The sequence below is a fragment of the Fundulus heteroclitus genome, chromosome 8 (assembly GCF_011125445.2).
Source record: "Fundulus heteroclitus isolate FHET01 chromosome 8, MU-UCD_Fhet_4.1, whole genome shotgun sequence".
NCBI lineage: Eukaryota > Metazoa > Chordata > Actinopteri > Cyprinodontiformes > Fundulidae > Fundulus > Fundulus heteroclitus.
In genome coordinates this window covers 5,497,551-5,516,513 of record NC_046368.1, presented here as the reverse complement: position 1 = coordinate 5,516,513, position 18,963 = coordinate 5,497,551, and the positions used below count along the sequence as shown (strand labels likewise).

General features: G+C 42.3%; 2 protein-coding genes across 2 annotated transcripts; both read right to left on the bottom strand.

Annotated features, from left to right (window-relative positions):
• Positions 1-4,501: 4,501 nt before the first annotated feature.
• Positions 4,502-8,122, bottom strand: thap1 (THAP domain containing, apoptosis associated protein 1). Its single transcript, XM_012877494.3, has 3 exons — positions 7,951-8,122; positions 6,069-6,261; positions 4,502-5,099 (listed from the first exon to the last, which is right to left on the bottom strand). The coding sequence occupies exons 1-3, from the start codon at positions 8,019-8,021 to the stop codon at positions 4,725-4,727; spliced, it is 639 nt and encodes a 212-aa protein (XP_012732948.2). The 5' UTR covers positions 8,022-8,122; the 3' UTR covers positions 4,502-4,724.
• Positions 8,123-13,307: 5,185 nt separating this feature from the next.
• Positions 13,308-17,230, bottom strand: LOC118563896 (cilia- and flagella-associated protein 251-like). Its single transcript, XM_036139990.1, has 2 exons — positions 16,403-17,230; positions 13,308-13,666 (listed from the first exon to the last, which is right to left on the bottom strand). The coding sequence occupies exons 1-2, from the start codon at positions 16,931-16,933 to the stop codon at positions 13,478-13,480; spliced, it is 720 nt and encodes a 239-aa protein (XP_035995883.1). The 5' UTR covers positions 16,934-17,230; the 3' UTR covers positions 13,308-13,477.
• Positions 17,231-18,963: the final 1,733 nt, after the last annotated feature.

Here is an 18,963-nt window from a genome sequence, read left to right as displayed (position 1 = left end):
GCATGCTGGGAGCTGCAGGTCACCAGGTGCTCTGTTTAATGAGAGCGGTCAGCCCGCCGCCTGAGGAGCGCCGCCGTTCGGACTCGCTGACCTTGCGTTACCCCTGAGGGGGCGGAGCTTCCGAGCAAACATGTCCACCTGGATCATCTGCTCTCCTGAGGTGGGTCAAGGTCGGGATGGGAAACTGAGTCCGGTTCTGACCCGGGGGGAAGGTTTCCAGAACATTTCCAGGTGTCCGGGGATGGAAAACTTCCAGAAACGGAAATCTCCTCCAACACCGAAACAGTCAAACGTTCACCAACGAGTCCAAGATGGACGCAGAGATGCAGTGGTGGTTCTAGACCAAATTTAGCAGGGGGGCCAGGGTGGGGCCAGTGTTTTTTCACAGGGGCACAGAACAAAAGATTGGGGGGGGGGGATAAACAGGTCAACATTTCGTCGTTTAATATATTAAGTAAGTCAAAGAGCCAATTGTGGCTTTGGAACTGCAGGTTGCAGACCCCTGATCTTTTCTTAATACAGCGGGAGCTTAACGTGAAACAGCTTAATTTTTTTTAATTATTGTTATCTTTGTATATTTATTTTTTAATTATTTTGTTATTTTATTATTGGGTAAAACCATAAATGTAAAAAAATACAACTGATCCAAATGACCAGTCAGTCACGGTATCTTTGTCAGCATTTATCATCCTAAGAAATTTAATATCATGTTTTCAGTACAGGGGCCATAAGAGGGGCGAGGAACAGCTCTACAGGGGCACTGGCCCCTGTTGGCCCCTGTCTAGAACAGCCTCTGCAGAGATGTGAGGAGAAAACCTCAAAACTGAAACAAATTTGGGAAATGAGCTCCTCAGGAGGACCAGCCCCGCCTTGGGATGACTTCTGAATCCAGAGCAGGAGGAGGGAGACAGAGAGACTCTGAAACAGCATCACTGTTGGACGGTGTCTGATCAACACAGGTAGTTTAATGGAAAACCTTTAATTAAAAACATGCAAACAAGATAAAATAAAACACAACTAGGCAACAAACCTCAGGGTTTCACCGTTTGACATCATCTCCAGCTGCCCAGCATCCGTCCTGCTGACCTCAGGCCTTTGGTTGGACTTTTTGTTGACAATTAGGGATGAAGACGATTTATTCCTAATTTCATTTTATCTCAGTCTTTGATTTTACTGAACTTTTATTTTGGCTTGATGTTGGTTTTAAATAACCGTGTTAACTAAACTTAGATATTTAGTTTTGCCGTCATAGTAACTGTATTTAAAACCAGCTGTTCAAAACAAATTTGGATTTTAATTTCTTTATGATGTATTCATTTATTTTCGTCATGTGTTATCTTAGTCTTAGCGGCCTTTTTGGGATTTTAGGATCTCAGCTTCGTTTAAATATTTCATGCCTACCTGTAGTTTCTCCTCATCGTGTTGGCCATGTTTGAACTCTGGTAAATGTCAACAATCAGGGAGTTTAGTGCAAAAATTATAATTTTATCTGAAGCTTCACAGATTCAGATAAAATTATCATTTTATCTGAAGCTTTACAGATCCCAAACGATCCCTCCGTGTCTAATAGAAGCCGGTAGTTACTCAGTTACTCATTCAAATCTACTGTTTCATGTCGTGTTTTCATGTGCTAATAAAGATTTTGTATTATTTTAAAGAGCTCACAGTTTAGTTGGTGAGATGAGTGGTTTTCTTGTCTTTCCCCGGGAATAAAGTAAATACAAGTAAATACCATTTATTATTATTATTGAATTATTTATTATAATGTTAGGTTGAAGCTCAAACTGACCTGAAGGATCCAATCGTTTTGTTTTTAAACAGCTTCAATAATTTAAGTGTTTCCTTATTAAACTTACTTTTAGTTAACTTTTATTTTTTATTAAGTGTAATGCTACCCTTGAATTTATGCTTTTTCTATGATTTCTGTGTCCTCCTGAGGCATCTCCTCCTCCTCTTCCTCAGTAACACAGCTCTTTGCTCAGACCTTCATCATCACCTCTGAACATTTTCTTTCTTTTCCGTGTTTGGTCTTGTTCAGATCATTTATTTATTTGCCTTTGGTTGTTTTTATTATATTTGATCTTCTGCAAACCACTTTGTGTTAAATGAAACCTGAAGTGTGAGTCTCCCATCCAGCCTTGACCTCAGGATCCAACATGGCGGCCTCCGTGTGCCACGCTGTCCCTCTGCTCTCCTGACAGCTTCTAACTCAGGGTGTTGGAAAACATCTGTTGGTTAAAAACGTTTATGGGTCGGATTTTTTCACTGAGCTCAACTATGAGCGAAGCCCCCAGGGACCTGGAAACGGTGATTTTAGGAGTGAAGTCATAGGCTACCAGGACCATTTTCTGTCTTCATAAGTTTCCTGACTTTAGGAAGCAATCCAGATGACATCTGTCCAAATTGGAAAAATTATAGAGATGGAGCACATTTACTAAAACTGGGAGCTCTTTATAATCTTCTCCTCTGGCAGGTTTGGGCCTCTTAGTAATCCAGAGAAAAGAAAAAAACCTAATCTGATTGGTTTGTTTTAAAATCACCTTGAATAAATGTCTCATTCAGTAAAATAATTGACGACTCTTCCTGTGGCTCTACGGTTCCCCAGGAGTGAATGCTGCTTGTCGGGACTTTGATGCAATCAACTGGTTTCCTTATATAGGACATTTTTGACCAATCTGTATAATCTGACCCAATCTGTATAATATGATTGAACTTGATTTTGTAAAGTACCTTGAGATGACATGTTTCATGATTTGGTGCTATATAAATAAAATTGAATTGAATTGAATTGAATTGAGTTTTATCTGCTGCAGCTCGTCGTGTTTAAAATGTGAATAAACCTGAAAAGTCCAAAAGTTCTGGTCCGGTTCTTCACTGCAGAGCATCAGCAGCAACATTTCACAGACTAACACAGCTCTGTACCGCCACCTGCTGGACAGAAGAACAGCTTCAACCATCAGGCTGATGAGTGAGGAATGAAGCATCTGGAGGAGCATCGCTGTGTTCCTGGTGGGGGGGGGGGGGGGGGGGGGTGCACATACTTTCACCATAAATAGCCGGTTTGCAGCCAGAGCCACGTTAAAAAGAACAGAGTCAGAGTGACAGAAAGCCTCCTGTGGCGTTTCCATGAAACCACTGGGCTAAAAATCACCGGACTTTCCTGCACCTTCCAGAAATATTCTAAATGTTTATTTTGTGACATCATCACACAAAGCAGTGAAAACATTTTCACTCATCAAAACCCAAAAAGTCTGCAGTGCATTTTTATTCAGCCCCCTCTAGGATTCACATTTTGAATCGATAAGGTGCCGATATGCGGTACCTGGGAATTGATGCCGGTACTTAAGGGTACCTGTTGTTGGTACTTTTGTGTGTTTATGTAGTAATAAATGTTAATTTATTAATAAAATCTCCAATTTGTTTTTATTTAACAGACTTATTTATCAGCATATAAACTTGTTTGGATCTACAAGTGAGCCTTATGAAATTATTGAATGATTTTATTACATTGCCTGAATATGAAACACATAAACAATTCTTTTAACCAAAGCATCAGAGGCGCAGAGAGAGAACCAGGTGAATACAGGATTGAAGCTCCGTTTAAATAAAATCCAGGGAATTGTTTTAGTGCAACCGTTTCAGAAAAGAAATAAAAGCCATATTAAAAATAAAAAACATATTTTATCCTCTGGGCTCTCTTTGCTCTGACTGCAGGTGGACCAGCAGACGTCATCACGTTGTGTTCAGGTACGGCATGGAAAACCGGCCACCCCTCCACTCCATCAGTGATGCGTTTAGGTACCGAAACACGGTACCGTTTGATTTCACGTGAATCGGTACCCGGTATTACCGACGGGATTCAGTCGGTGCAGAATTCAGCACCAGTACACGTCTCTAAGGATAACCCTGAATAAAGTGGATTTATTTGCCTTTGGAAGCCAATCAGCCAATCAGGCTTCAGCTGTTCTGTTTGTGGCCTCACACTGCAAAAACTGAACTAAAAATAAGTATGATTTTCTTAAAAAGAGTGTATCTGTCCTTGATTTGAGCAGGTAAATAAGATGATCTGCCAACGGAATAAGATTTTTGCACTTAAAATAGGAACAACTCATCTCCATCATCTTATTTCAAGTGCAGGATGTCTAATTATCTTATTTTAGGGTTCAAAATACTCATTCCATTGGCAGATAATATCATTTACCTACTCAATTCAAGGACAAAAACTCAAATTTTAAGAACATTTTACTTATTTTAAGGTCTGTTTTTGCAGTGCAGAAGTTCATTAGAGAACAACCAGCGTCATGCTGTGGGGAATAGGTCAGAGCTGAAGGACGGAGCCAAATCAGGACCATCCTGGACTCCAACCTGGGAGAGGCTGCAGGAGACCTGAGACCAGAGGTTCTCCTTCCAGCAGCTGCTTCTACACAGATCGGACCATTTAAATTAAATGTAAAACTGTTCTGCATGTTGTGTCATGAATAAAGACCCAGAAATCTCCTGGTTCTGATCGTCACTCGTTTATTACGGTTGTTAACGAGCTGTTGGCCTCGTTGGGTTTGCTCTGCGGCGGTTCTTCAACGTTCTTTAGCTCCAAACCGACAAACTGCCCAGTTTATCTGAGCCACTGGAAGCAGACCGGCTGTAGGTCCGCAGTTCTGGTTCTGGTAGTTCTGGCGGTGAAAGAAGCAGACAGCCGTCGGTCTGCAGTTCCTCTCCTCTGCTCATCACTGGATGCCTTTCAGCGTGTGGTAGATGTGTTTGGGTAGAATCACGTATCCATCACCGAGCGGTTCCCGTCCGGTTCTGGACGCCTGACCCGCGGCCTTCAGCCTCTTCAGCTGCCGCTCCTGTCTGCGGCACTTCTGCTGCGTGGTCTTCAGCTTCCTCCTCAGCAGCTCCAGCTGCTCCTCCAGCTGCTCGATTCGCTTCTTCTGCTGCGCCGAGTCCTCCGCGGTGTAGTTGTGGTCGCAGCAGACCGCCGCCGTGTCGCTGCGGCCGTCCGCCGGGCTCCCGCTGGGCTCCTCCGCTGGTGGCGGGTCAGAGGTCACGGGCAGGGAGAGTGGGAAGTGGATCTCTGAGGGGAACGGGTTCTCTAACGACTGGAGGACAGAAAACACACAGGAAGTAAAAACGCCTGAGGGGCGAAGTTTACAATAAAACCTTTTTAACTCATAAATGTTTCATTAAACTCAGGATGGATGGATGGATAAATAAATAAATAAACAAACAAACAGACAGTGTGATGGCAAGCCACACAGGGTAAGAACACACCCTAAAACAGTTTGCTTTCTCTTTAATTCACTTTAGTTATTACTTTAAATATTCCTTAATTATATCTTAGCTTATTCCTTTATTTACCTTACAATGTTTATATGGAGTGCACACATATTAACACTGCAAGGTCAATTCAGTTTATGTTGTACTAATACTCTTTTCTTTGTTGAGTTACTTTGGTGTTTGGCTTCCCCTTCCGGGTGGGAGAATGAATGAATGAATGAATGAATGAATGAATGAATGAATAGATAGATAGATAGATAGATAGATAGATAGATAGATAGATAGATAGATAGATAGATAGATAGATAAATGGATGGATGGATAAATAAATGGATGGATGGATGGATGGATGGATGGATGGATGGGTGGATGGATAAATGGATGGATGGATGGATGGATGGATGGATGGATGGATGGATAAATAAATGGATGGATGGATGGATGGATGGATGGATGGATGGATGGATGGATGGATGGATGGATGGACGGAAGTTGGATGGATGGATGGATGGATGGATGGATGGATGGATGGATGGATGGATGAATGTTGGATGGATAAATAAATGGATAAATAAATGGATGAATGGATGGATAAATAAATGGATGGATGAATGGATAAATAAATGGATGGATGGATGGATGGATGGATGGATGGATGGATGGATGGATGGATGGATGGATGGATGGATGGATGGATGAGTCTTGTTTTTATCTCCAAGCCGTTTGTCGCGGTTCTGCTGCTGTTCTACAGGAAGAACCCGGTTCTGGTTGCGGCCGGTGCCGGCTCTGACCTTCATGCTGAGGCTGCAGCCGAACAGCGACGGCACGGCGCTCTCCTTCAGAACCCGGTTGTTGCATTCCCTCTTGAAGCAGTCCTGGGTGAAATGCTGTGAGCAGATGTTGCTGTACTTCGTCGGCTTAAAGTTGCTCCTCCTCATCGCAGCGACCCACTTCCTGCAGACATCCGGCCGGGCCAGAGGGAACCTGACAGAACCAGAGGTCCAAACAACAACCCACAGAGACAGAGACCCAGTTCCTTTAGTTCTGATCCCAGGCTCCGCCGGGTTAAATAAAGTCTAAACCTCTTTTTGCCCATTCTGCCTTCAGTCCTCATGAAATAAACTCGCTCAGAGCCACAAATCTTCCATAAAGTATAATTTGTGATCATTTATGTCTATTTTAAGTTTTAAAGAAAGAGGATGGACAGGATGTTGATATTTGTGGATGATATAAAAACAAATCATAGTTTCCAACAGAATGAAAAAATATTGATTTAAAATTAAATATTACTGGCACTTTTAGCATCATTATGTTGTGAAAATTAAAAGCAATTATTCCAAGAAAAGAACTGCTAAAACCTGCATTTATTATCATTATTACATTTAAATACCATAATAAAAATGTAATTTGTAGCCAATGTGGAAGGTCCACAGAGCCACAGGTTGCAGACCCCTGGACTGGAGGATCAGTCGTTATTAACATAAAATTATGTTAACATTGTTAAAATTGTAAAATAATGTTCAAATCATCTCGTTTTAAGGCCTCAGAACTAAAATGAAGAGTTCAAGTATTATTGAGTGGATTTGATTCTGTCCAGGTTTGACGTGTTTTTTTTAATAAACTTTATTTAAAAAAGGGACATTGCATATTCACAAACATTTAAATGTAAATATGCCAGAATTAGCCTGAAGACTACTTTAGATCTGTAGTCCCTGACAAGTCAGTAAGAAAAAAGCAAGTTCTCAGACCCAAATAAAGGTGGTCTTCATGTAAAAAAAAATAAATAAATAAATTAAAAAGCGCATAAAATCAGTTTCTTAATAATATATATTTTTGGATATAAAATTTTAAATAATTATGCATCGTTTTCATTTAAACAAACATTTCAAACCAGACAAGGAACAAAGGAAACCAGGTGTTTTAATCACCAGATTTCCTTTAAATGGCTATATATATATATATATATATATATATATATATATATATATATATATATATAGAGTAGCCTACATACCTTTCAGTTCTGCTTGAATTTTTTTATTTTATATTTGAAAAAAAAAGTCCATATGAACAAAATGTGTATTGAATTTCTTAAATTAATGGGGGGGGGGCACCGACAATAATCTGGGAAATGTTGAGAGCAATATTTCAGAATAAAGTAATGACAAAAACGAGTCAAGAGGTAGAATCGCCCTTTAATCGTCTCTTGGACTGGGGAAGCAACTTAAGTTTCCTGTCGCTCTTCTACACTGAGATTTACGGCTGTGCGTAGAAAAACTGCAAATTAAAAAAAATTAACGTCAGGATGCTTTCCCGTATTCCTCGAAAATTACATCCTCTATACTGACTCGTCAACAATATGACCAAATTCCCTGAACAAGCTTCGCTAAACTCTTAGTCAGCAGCTCCAGAATTATTTATTTGACCAATTTTAAGAGTTCAAAAAGAAAACAAATCAGAAAAGATGTTTAAAGCTCGCTCGTTGGCTGATCGGCGAACCTCCACCTAAACGAGGGTTGTTTAATTTACGGGGTGTACGTAAAAGCACCAGGAGGAGGAAGAAAGAAATACCGTAATAAGCGGCGTAGAAGTGCGAACATATTTAAAACGGAACCCGCAGGTTTATAGCAGCTAGCGGCTCCCAGGACTCAGATCTGGTTCGGATCCACTTACTTGTGGAACGAGATGTCTTTGTCTTTGTGGTACCGGTTCTTACAGCCGTACGCTGAGCACGTCTGGACCATGTTTTATATCCCAACCAGCAGGTTCTACTCCCGGAAAGCTCCGCTGTTCTCCCCCTTCACTATAACCAAACAAGGCTTCAGTAGCCAGTAACAAAGATGGCGGCCAAGACACAGTCACCTGACTTCTGTCCTTACACGCGATTGGCAGAGGCGTCTTCACATATTAACATGGACTTTTATTTATTTTTTTTATAACTGAGGTTTACAGTAACTAAGTACAAATACTTTGTTAACTTACATAAATAGAATTTTTGGTTATTTTTACTTTAGTGGCGTAATTATATTTTGCCTTACTTCTACTTACATTTTCATGCAATTGTCTGTTCTTTCTACTCCTTAAATTTTTAGAATAGTCTCATTACTTCTATTTTATTTAAGCCTGTTTCCGTTCTGGCTTGTCAATATTTTTTTTTTTTTAAATCAGATAAATAGTGCTACCTGGACAGAATTACTTTGATTGCTGTTGGAGGCAGTACTGCACCAAGTTGTTTGTCAAATGCCCCAAAACAAAAACTTAAGGACACTGCATTTTTAGGATTACTGGTTATTTTCATTTTTCCCCCCCATTTATTGAAAAACCGCTAGGATTAATCATTAATTTTGACAACACCTTCTACTGTACACAGACACCCATTCAAGGCTAATTGTTATAAGAGGGTATTGCACTTTTGTCCAGTTTTGTTATCTTACATCTGTTGCCTTCATCAATTTCTGTTGCTACGCTTGGATGTTCATTCACATTCCAATAATAACAAGTAATAGGTTATTGATAATGTCTCTAAAATTTGACTTTTTGCAACCAGACATCAGTTTTTGTGCCCAACGAAACCCATGTTGATGCTCAGTATCGCACCTTAATGGACATTTAATATATTTGGGTTTTGTTTTCAGCCATTCCCAATTTTCTTCAATATTAACATCACATTATACAACTGTAGTAATTGGGGAATTACTTCTACTTTAATACTTTAGTAGTTTTACATCCGGTACTTTTGATACTACAGATGTATTTTTAAACCCTAGTATCTACACTTCTACTTTAGTAATAGATGTGAATCCTTTTGACACCTCTGACCGATGCCATCCCTGTTAGACCGATTATTACTTCTTATAAACTTTTTTTTTTTTTTTTGTAAGTAGAAATAATTGCTGACAGCCTCCTTTTCTCTGACTAGTTCTAACATAACTTCATTACAGACTGGCAGCTCTAGGCTGAACGTACCGGGCAGATCTGGACGGGGCCATTGGTTATTTCATGGGGCCCCAGAACAGAAAAATGAAGCAAAAATCAAAGGCAATATAGTTTTTTCATGTGTTAGGCGAGCCGAAGAGCCAGTTGCAGCTTCAGAAATGCAGGTTACAGACCCCCGATCTAGAAGATGAAAACTGAGCTGACCTCAAATGACTGAAGCTAAAGTGAAATACCTTCAATGAATTTTAAAGTGAAACTGTAAAGGCAAAATATGAAGTCAATCCAAGGATCAGTTACAATTTCCATGCCAGCGTATATCATCCCAAGAAATTGATTTGCATTATTTTGTCTTCGGTACAGGACCCAGGACAAAGTTCTACAGATCAACTAAAAAATGATGCCGGCTCGGGTCCAGTATCGGGTATTTAACAGATTATGCTGCCGCTTCTTAAAGATTTGCCTGGTAGGAAACTGTTCTTCTGTGGGTTGTTTAGATCTGAACGTATTTTCTCCTGTAAAAATGAGAGAAAGGCAAAGAAAAACCCATAAAGACCCAAAGAACATTTGATGAAGACAATTTAAAGGAGTCAAAGAAAAGTCTGGCAGCTTGGAGGAACAATAGGCTGATTATGATTTTGAATGGTACAGCGGTAGCCTCATCATGGCAAACATATTTATTTATTTGTCATTGAATTAAATCTATTGCAACATAAACGGACCGTGAATCCCAAAGCTTCACCTTCCAGCTCATAAATGCTGGCTGGTTCTCAGTTTAACGATGAATATTTTTAATCTTCATTTTTTCTTTAAAAACAGGCCGACCAGAGCGGGTTAGTGTGCAGAGTTTTTATTCAGCGACAGAAACACACTGAAAACCAGAGAATACTGTAGGAAAACTGCCGGCGAGCCGGAGAAACGGAGCAGTCAGCTCTGTTTGTCCCTAACAGCTTCCGTACGCGGGTCCCTGCCGACCAACAGGCTCCCCTCGAGTTTTTTAGGCGCCGCGATGAATCACCAAAACTGAAACACCCGAAACCGATAAGAAAAAAACTTTAAAAAAAAAAAAAAAAAGGGGAGGATCCGGGAGATGATTTGTCCAATTTTCTTTACCAGCACACAAACGCATCGCCGCGACTGTAAAAAGCTGCAAAAACCAAACAGGAAGGTACAAGAGCGCATTTAAGACGTATTTACACAAGTTGTTTACACGGCTTTGATATCAAACGCTGTAGAGAGCCGGCGCAGCAACAGAACACCAACAGAACCAAGAACCCTGCAGGATCTGGTGTGCTCAGGGAATCCTCCTGTTCATGGGTCAATGAAAGGAACGGCAGCGGCAGAATTAACTTCCTGATTCACCAGCCAAGTTGGCCAGTAGGTGTAAGAATCAACCAGCCAAGCATATTTTTTACCGGGTAAAATATTAATTCTGACTGACTTCTGCTAAACATCTCCACATAATGGCGCTACGTAGTTAGCCTGAGCTAAACGCTAGCTGTTAGCAAACAGACAGGAAGTAGCTGCTGTAGTTCTCGTGTCACATGAGTGTTTGTGTATGTTTGTTGTCATACGAGCTGAAAGCAGAGCAACATAAAGAAGCATCCGCCCACATGATGACTGAAAAACTCGATTTATGTGGTGCTAACATTTACTCGCCATGCGGCAGCTAGCTAACGGAAAATTTACTCACATTTGGTGTCTGGCGAGTGTGTATTTCGGACTCACAGTCCTCCAGAACCGAGCAGCTGAGCCCAAAGCATTTAGACATTTTAATGCTGATATCACTTTTTTTGGTGTGTTATTTTTTTTTTTACAAAGTTTGTGTTTTTAAAAAAGTATTTTAATATTTATTTACGTCCGTGGCTTCCTTTCTGAGTGCTGCTAACGGATATTGGAATTTTACCCTGGGGAGGAAGGGGGTCAAATAAAGTTAATAAAGCTTCAAATGGCAACATTTTCCTGTAGATGAGATGTTTTTTTATATGTTTCAGCAAGTTAAAACATAACGATGGATGAGTATACGACTCCCTTTACATCTTCGCTTACAGCAAGTGATAAAGGAACGTGAACTGAGCTCAAACGGGTCGGTTTCATCTCAGATCCGGACAGATAAAAGTTCTGTAAGCGGCCTTCCTCCTGCAGTCCTTTTCTCAGCATCTTTCCATTTTGTTCTCACCGTAAATAGCAAGGAAACGGTTTTCATGACTGCAATGCTCCTCCCTGACCTGTGGGGGCAGCAACGCACGACCAAGATTTAAAAAATAAAAATAAAGGTTTACAACAACGCGTGATCCATGAGCGCCAGCCACATGTGGGAGTCAGCTGTGGGTCAGAACCAGGGCTTTGAACCGATTTTTTTTCCCAATCGGTTCGTTCCGAACAGAAACGGAATTATAACGTTTCCGGTTATGAGTTCCACCAATAAATTGACGTTTCCGAACCGGTTAGAACAAAAAAAATACTGTTCCCGGAACGGTTAATTTCGTTCCTTTCGTTTGACAAATATAGCTATTGATATTGTGTTTGGAATGAGTGTTTTACTTAACGATGGATCGTAATTTACCTCTTATTTAAGATGTGTAGCTCTAGTGGAGACACCGCTCTCTCCCCATTCAGTCAGCGAATGTGTGATGTGATGTCACACAGGAAGTGAACCTCAGCCGTCATGGTAACGTGCGCAGGAAAATAATTATTTTTATTTATTTTTTAGTTAATTAGGCAACGAAAACTTTGAGAAACGAAATAAATCCAGTATTAACCGGTTACCATTATTTTTAAATAAGTGTTCCAGTTCCTGAACATAAAAAACAATAACGTTTCCGGTTTCGTTTCTGTTCCCCGTAAAATACAAAAAGTTCCCGATTTTCGTTTTCGTTCCTTGAACCGGTTCAAAGCCCTGGTCAGAACTTTATTCCTCCAGGTTACTTAGTCCACATCACATGATTTATGGAAGAAGTTTAAAGAAAGTCTAACGATGGGAGGTGGAAACACACTTGTTGGTGTCAGTTGTGTAGGTTCTGATCCGAGGTCCGTTTGGGTGCGGAAGTTTAACGGGCTCGTTATTTTTAAAATGTGCTGTGGGGTGACAGAACCTGCGCCGACTGCTGCGCAGAGAGACGGGGACAAAGAGGACAGGTTCTGCCAGCAGCAGCCGGTTCCGGTTCTCCTGGCGGAGAAGACAGAACCGATAAGGAAGGCCGCCAGGAGGCACGGTTCTAGTTGGGTTCTACATGAGACAACAGCCTGCTCCATTCTCTGTTTGCCTGATCAAAGCAGAACCACGTTCAGACCAAGATCTCCTCAGACTTCATGGAAGACCAGGTTCTGTTCTGATGGAACCAAACCGGATCCAAAAAAACGACCTAAAGTCCAAAGTGAAACAAGGCGCTGGCAGCGTCATGCCGAGGGCCCGGTTTTAGCAAGGCAGCAGAGAGACTCTAACCGCGGACCCAACACCGGTTCTCCTACGTCACAAGAAACGGGTCATTTAATGAATGGGCCGTGGAACCTCTCAGAACCACGGTACGTCTAAAAGGAACATCAAACGTCACCGAGGGGGAAAAGTCCAACGTTCTGCACACGTGACCCGGTCCGAGCTGAGCCACAGAGACAGAATCACCCGACCCGATTATCTCCGTTCCTTTAATAAGTGACACGATTCTGTTGGATCACGGAACCGAAGACCCATTTCTCATATTTCAACAAACCAGTACCAAAAAAAAAAAAAAAAAAAAAAAACGAAGATGAAAGTGCATCACACACAGGTCTGGAAATACTGCAGGTTCCACAAAGTTCTGGAGTCCGGTTCCCTTCGTGGGAGGCTGGCGATCTCGCACAGAAAGCATCATGGGAAATGTAGTCCTCTGTCACAGCTGATATGTCGATTAAAGTCAGGCAGCACAGATGAAGCTCCGCCCACCGGGCTGCTCTGCTCTCCCAGCGGTTCTGGAACCGACCCGGGTTCATTCATTCATTCATTGGTCACCTGGTCCTGATAGAATCTCCGGCTCCAAACCCAAAACGGGTCGGTCAATGAAACCGGTCCAGTTTTGGTTCTGATCAGCTCCTGGAAACAGACAGAGGCATCCTTTTTTCATCGGTGGGCGACTGGACCGCCCGCCGAACCGGGTCAGAACCGGGTCAGAACCGACTCTCTTCCATGTCGTAAAAATCCACCACCGGTTTGTATCCATGAGGAAAAACAGAGAACAAAGCAAGTTTTGGGTTTTTAGGTTCTGCGTTCGGACTCTGGATTGGCTCGGTTCTAATGCTTCTCCTCCTCCTCTTTCCCCTCCACCTTTTCTTTCTCCTCCTCCTCCTTCTTCTTCTCCTTCTTCTTCTCCTCCTGCGCTCCTTTGTCTCCGCCCTTTTTCTCCGGCTCCGCTCCTCGTGGGTCAGCGCCGTTTTTGTCCTCGCCGTCTTTAGACTCCTCGTCGTCGTCGTCGTCAGAACCCTGAAAACACAAAAGGTTTCCCGTCAGTAACGGTTCCGAAGCTCTGCTCCATCACAGGCCAGAACCAGGGCTGCAACTAACAATTATTTTAATAATCGATTAATCGGTCGATTATTTTTACTATTAATCTGTGATTCGAATAAAAAAAAAGTTTGGACTGAGAGCCAATAAGCGCACAAAACAAGTTGCTACTTAGGTGTTCTGTTACAATATTATTAGGTAATTAATATTTTTGCTTCAAATAAAGAAGTTTATGTTGACTAGACTGTTGGTCAATCATTTAATAGTCAACGTTGTCTCTATGAACAGCAAATTAACAACAATAGAGTCAAATGCGGTTTGGTTGAACCTCAGCCTTGTGCATCTAGGGGGAGATAATTGGGCTTAACGATGAAACTAGTGCAGAAACACGACTTCTGACAGTCAAATAAACCTCCAGCCCAACTTGCATTTTATACGAGACTGGAAGCAAGCGGCTGGATTCTTAAAAAAAAAAAAAAAAAAAAACTTTACTATGTGGTTCCGAGTTTTGGGGAAAGTCTGATTAGCTGATTAGTCTGATTTTGCTATATCTTTATCATGTAAAGCACTTTGTATTGTCTTGTACTGAATTGTGCTATATAAATAAATTTGCCTTGCCTTGCCTTGCCTAGTGACGCTAATGGTGCTGGGCTGATGTTCCCACCAGCCCAGCACCACAGCAGCTACGTTTACATGCAGAAACCTTCACGATCGGATTAAAATGGATTCAAATCAAATAACCGGATTGTACCGTTTATATGGGCACACAATCGATCTGATCACAATGTGTGTTTCTATGCACCTGGCTTTATTCAGAATAGAACCACTCTGACATGCAGTTATCACATAGCCCTAAAAATAATAAAAAAAAACACAGAAGAAGAAGAACTACTTCCGTCATTTAAAACAAAGAAAGCCGTATTATACAAGTTTGTCTTCCAAACGTCCAGGTTGGACTTGCACGATGTTCTAATTACGGTTGAAACGTTACTGAATAAGCAACAAATTTGAGCTCTTTTACTTTTTCGAAAAGAAAGGTTTTTATCGGGAGTCCCGACGAATTTCCACCACTAATCAACATGCATGCGCACTCAGGTCAGCTCAACACATTCATAATAACCTGATCCTGATAAGCATTTATTTGCCTGCTGATCGGATTATCAATCGGCATAAAACACTCCCTCGTTCAGATTACCATTTCATTCCAATTGAGCTCAATCTGATCATTCCGTCTGGCTTGTTTAGATTACGCTTTTTCATTCAGATTGTCCCTTTATTCCGATTACGTTTGTCCATGTGAACGTAGCTAGTGAGAACCATGGACAGGAATGTGAAGCACGGTGGAGGACGCATGCTGCTGTGGGCCTTTTCCTTTCCCTGCAGAACCGGGAAGTTTGTGTAAAAAACTAAACTCTAAAACCAAATCAGAAATTAGAGGCCAAGTTCTACTCTAGTTTCTCTTTTTGTGATGCACGATGCAGCTGAAGCTCGGCCTGATCCAAAAAAAAATCAAAAATTAAAAAAAATCTCATTCGACTGAAGAAGTGGACCAAAGAGGGCTAAAAAAATGATCATACCATGCCCAGTTTTATGGAATTTATATAATCATTTTTTGTATTAATCATGTATTTTTATTAAGCAGTAAGAGTTACCTAAGTTCTAATTACTATTGTTAAACTTTGTGGCCTGGCAGTTCACATAGCATGGAGTCTGCTGGGTCACTAACAGGCTATAAATTCACACAACCTTCTTGTGAGAACCAGGTAAGTTAGTTTTATGGTGGGTAACCTTCAGGAAGTGGGTACTAAGGAAGGGTCAATCGTTTTTATCCTGCTTTAATTGGTTTAAAGGCTTTATATTGTTCTGGAGTGTCGATCTCCTAGAAACATCTGGTAAATGTATCAAGAAGCCAGGACCTTAGTTGACACTGGAATGTGGATCTGTTTTGTTTGTGAGAACATCAGCACAGATAGAAATGAGTGTGTATGCTGCCCCCCCCACCCCCCCTCCCCCCGACACAGGAGGGTGGACTCCATGCTTTACTAAAATGGGGGTTTAGGATAAAGTTGTAAATGTTTATCTCCCCTTGGAATTCCAGCTGTAATAAATATGTTTATTCTGAGTGTTTTGTCTCTGATAATCGTTTTCTTCACCGTAGTGAATGAGACAGGAAGAGCGAGAGGCCGCCTCGTCAGAGTCGACCTCTGATTGGCCGCCTCGCCAGAGTCGACCTCTGATTGGCCGCCTCGTCAGAGTCGACCTCTGATTGGCCGCCTCGTCAGAGTCGACCTCTGATTGGCCGCCTCGTCAGAGTCGACCTCTGATTGGCCGCCTCGTCAGAGTCGACCTCTGATTGGCCGCCTCGTCAGAGTCGACCTCTGATTGGCAGCCTCGTCAGCGTCGACCTCTGATTGGCCGCCTCGCCAGAGTCGACCTCTGATTGGCCGCCTCGTCAGAGTCGACCTCTGATTGGCCGCCTCGTCAGAGTCGACCTCTGATTGGCCGCCTCGCCAGAGTCGACCTCTGATTGGCCGCCTGAACGTCGTTTCATCCTGAACTCCAGCAGATTTCAGGCTCTGGTTCTGACACGAGTCCGTTTTTTATTTTATTTTATTTATTTTTGGACTACGGTCAGCACTCTGGAGCGTCAGCGGACGGGCCGCCCAGGCTGGAGCACGGCGGCGGCGGTGTGATGCTGTGGGGGTTCTGCTCTACCTGCTTGACCCGGCCCCGCCTCCTGCTGGGCACCCGGGCCTTCATCCTCTTGGACAGCGCCAGCAGCTTGTTGTGCCTCTGCCTCCTCTTCTCCTTCTCCGCCTCCTCCTTCCGCTCCTGCTCCGTCTGCTCCGTGTCCGACTCCTCCTGCCTCTGCAGCCGGCTCCTCTTCTTGGGCGGTGCGCTCCTCTTCGGCTGGCTCCTGCCCTCCTCCTCCTCCTCCTCTCCCCCTGGGCTGGAGGAAGAGGAGCTGTCGTCTCCCCCCAGGAAGGAGCGCTTCCTGCGGCTCACCGAGCGGCTGTCGTCGCTGGAGCTCCCCCCGGACTCGCTCCAGTCCCGGTCCCCCTGCTCGCTGTCCTCCTCCCGGGAGCTCTGGAAGTCCGACTGGGAGCCGGAGGAGGAGGAGGAGAAGGAGCCTTCGTCGCTGTCGTCCAGGATGGAGGCGGGGAGGCCGATCTGGCGCTTCTTGGAGGCGGCCACCTTGGTCTTCCTCATGGAGGCGAACATTTTCCGCTTGTAGAGGCTCTCCATGTCGGCTGCTGTTGGAGCTCAGTCACCCGAGGAGAAAAAAATCAACACTAATAATAAAAAAATAAAAAATAAACAACTCTGGGGGGGAGACAAGCTAGTATAAGCGTCAAAACATCCGGGAAAACAAACAATATGGCGCCCAGATTAACCTCCAGGAAGGATTATTCCGACGCTTCTCCTCCTAATCCTTCCCCCGGATCTCTGACTCCGGGGTGTTTCTCCTCAATCGCCCGCTTTTCGTCAGTTTTCCCCCCAGCGGAGCCGCCTTTCAGATGGATTATTGTTGCAGCCGCAGACGCTTCTTCTCTGCCGGGGTTGATGCTGCGCGGCACCACAGCGCCCCCCGCGGCCGACCCAGGAAACCGCCACAACCTTCCCAGTAGACCCAACAGCAGCTCCGAACGTGGTTCTGAACTGAAGTTATCATTCAAATGTCTCTTAGAGCCCCTGTTCACAAAAATCCAACCATCTAACGCGTTTATTTAAGACAGATTTTAATTAGAAAGTCAAAGATTGTTACAGATAAAACACCAAAAACATCTCCTCCGGTATGGAATAGGTTTAAACCACTGAGCTATATAATACACCCATTTAGTGACTCCCTTAAATGTTAAACGCTCTTCTCCACAAAGACTGCAATTACCTGAAACCTTTCAAGCCTCCTGGCTTTTTGTTACCTTCTGTATTTTGAGTTTAAACCTCTGTACTCAGTATTTCAAACTTGTAGCTGATGCTTTGTTTGCTATTATCAACTTTTGTCATATTTTTCCATTTTCTAAAAGAACTACGGTTTATAAAATATGACCCTTTTTTTCGTTTTCATTTTACAAACAAGTCAGTTGTGATGATGATTTGCTTACAGATGTACCAATGTGAGAATTCAGACCAATACCAATATATCTGATATTAATATTTCTTTTATGACTGATAACAAATATTCATCTATCTATCTAATAAATAGATAGATAGATAGATAGATAGATAGATAGATAGATAGATAGATAGATAGATAGATAGATAGATAGATAGATAGATAGATAGATAGATAGATAGATATAATGCATGTCCCTACTCATTCAACGCTGTGGAAAAAATAACCACACCGCCTCACTGCTTCCACTAAATGCCCCACAATCCTGTTGCACATTACTATCACTGTCACATGACCGAACAAATACCACGTTTTCTAACCGACCAGCAGCGTTTGATTCTGATCACAGTATTCCTTTATCCCATTTAAAGTGGATGGATATTACTGCAGTTTCATAGAAGAAAGCAGGCTGTGGACTGAAACCCAATTAGATTTCACCTGCAGTACTTTCCATTTGTTTGATTTAATCACATTTCAGCATCAATAATACCTTGATGTTATCATTGCTGCCAGTAAGTCACAGCAAAGTCCCGGAAATGGAGGACAGTTTATTTTATGTATGCAATAAAAGGGATAACTGGGATTAAATTTACCACGGTGATTATCGACTCACTGACCTTGTAGCCAAAAAAACTTTAACCCTGCACTGACCTCATTTCCATTATCGCTTCTGCTTTTCACTGACAAATAGATTTGATCAAAAACTAGATAGAATCATATCATTTCACTAGTTTGCATAAAAATGTTAGTTAAAAGCTACTACATATCCTAGAAAATTTCTAAAAGTTCTAATGAAAATCAACAAGAGGGATCATATTTCTCCAGTTTTAGCTTCACTTCATTGCCTTCCTGTTAAATCAAGAATAGAATTTAAAATTCTTCTTCTAACGTATAAAGCCCTTAATAATCAAACTCCATCATATATCAGAGCTCTGATTACCCCGTATGTTCCTAACATAGCACTTCGCTCTCAGACTGCAGGTCTGCTGGTGGTTCCTAGAATCTCTAAAAGTAGAATGGGAGGCAGATCCTTTAGCTATCAGGCTCCTCTCCTGTGGAACCAACTCCCAGTTTTGGTCCGTGAGGCAGACACCCCGTCTACTTTTAAGACTAGGCTTAAAACTTTCCTTTGTGACAAAGCTTATAGTCAGAGTGGCTC

What these genes read in the sequence shown, in the direction of transcription:
- thap1 (XM_012877494.3), bottom strand. Translation starts at nt 8,021, where the DNA reads ATGGTCCAGACGTGCTCAGCGTACGGCTGTAAGAACCGGTACCACAAA. An exon ending in AAAGACATCTCGTTCCACAA is followed by an intron (nt 6,262 to 7,950) that starts GTAAGTGGATCC and finishes TGGTTCTGTCAG; the next exon opens with GTTCCCTCTGGCCCGGCCGG. An exon ending in GCTGCAGCCTCAGCATGAAG is followed by an intron (nt 5,100 to 6,068) that starts GTCAGAGCCGGC and finishes TCTGTCCTCCAG; the next exon opens with TCGTTAGAGAACCCGTTCCC.
- LOC118563896 (XM_036139990.1), bottom strand. Translation starts at nt 16,933, where the DNA reads ATGGAGAGCCTCTACAAGCGGAAAATGTTCGCCTCCATGAGGAAGACC. An exon ending in GGCGGGGCCGGGTCAAGCAG is followed by an intron (nt 13,667 to 16,402) that starts GTAGAGCAGAAC and finishes TTGTGTTTTCAG; the next exon opens with GGTTCTGACGACGACGACGA.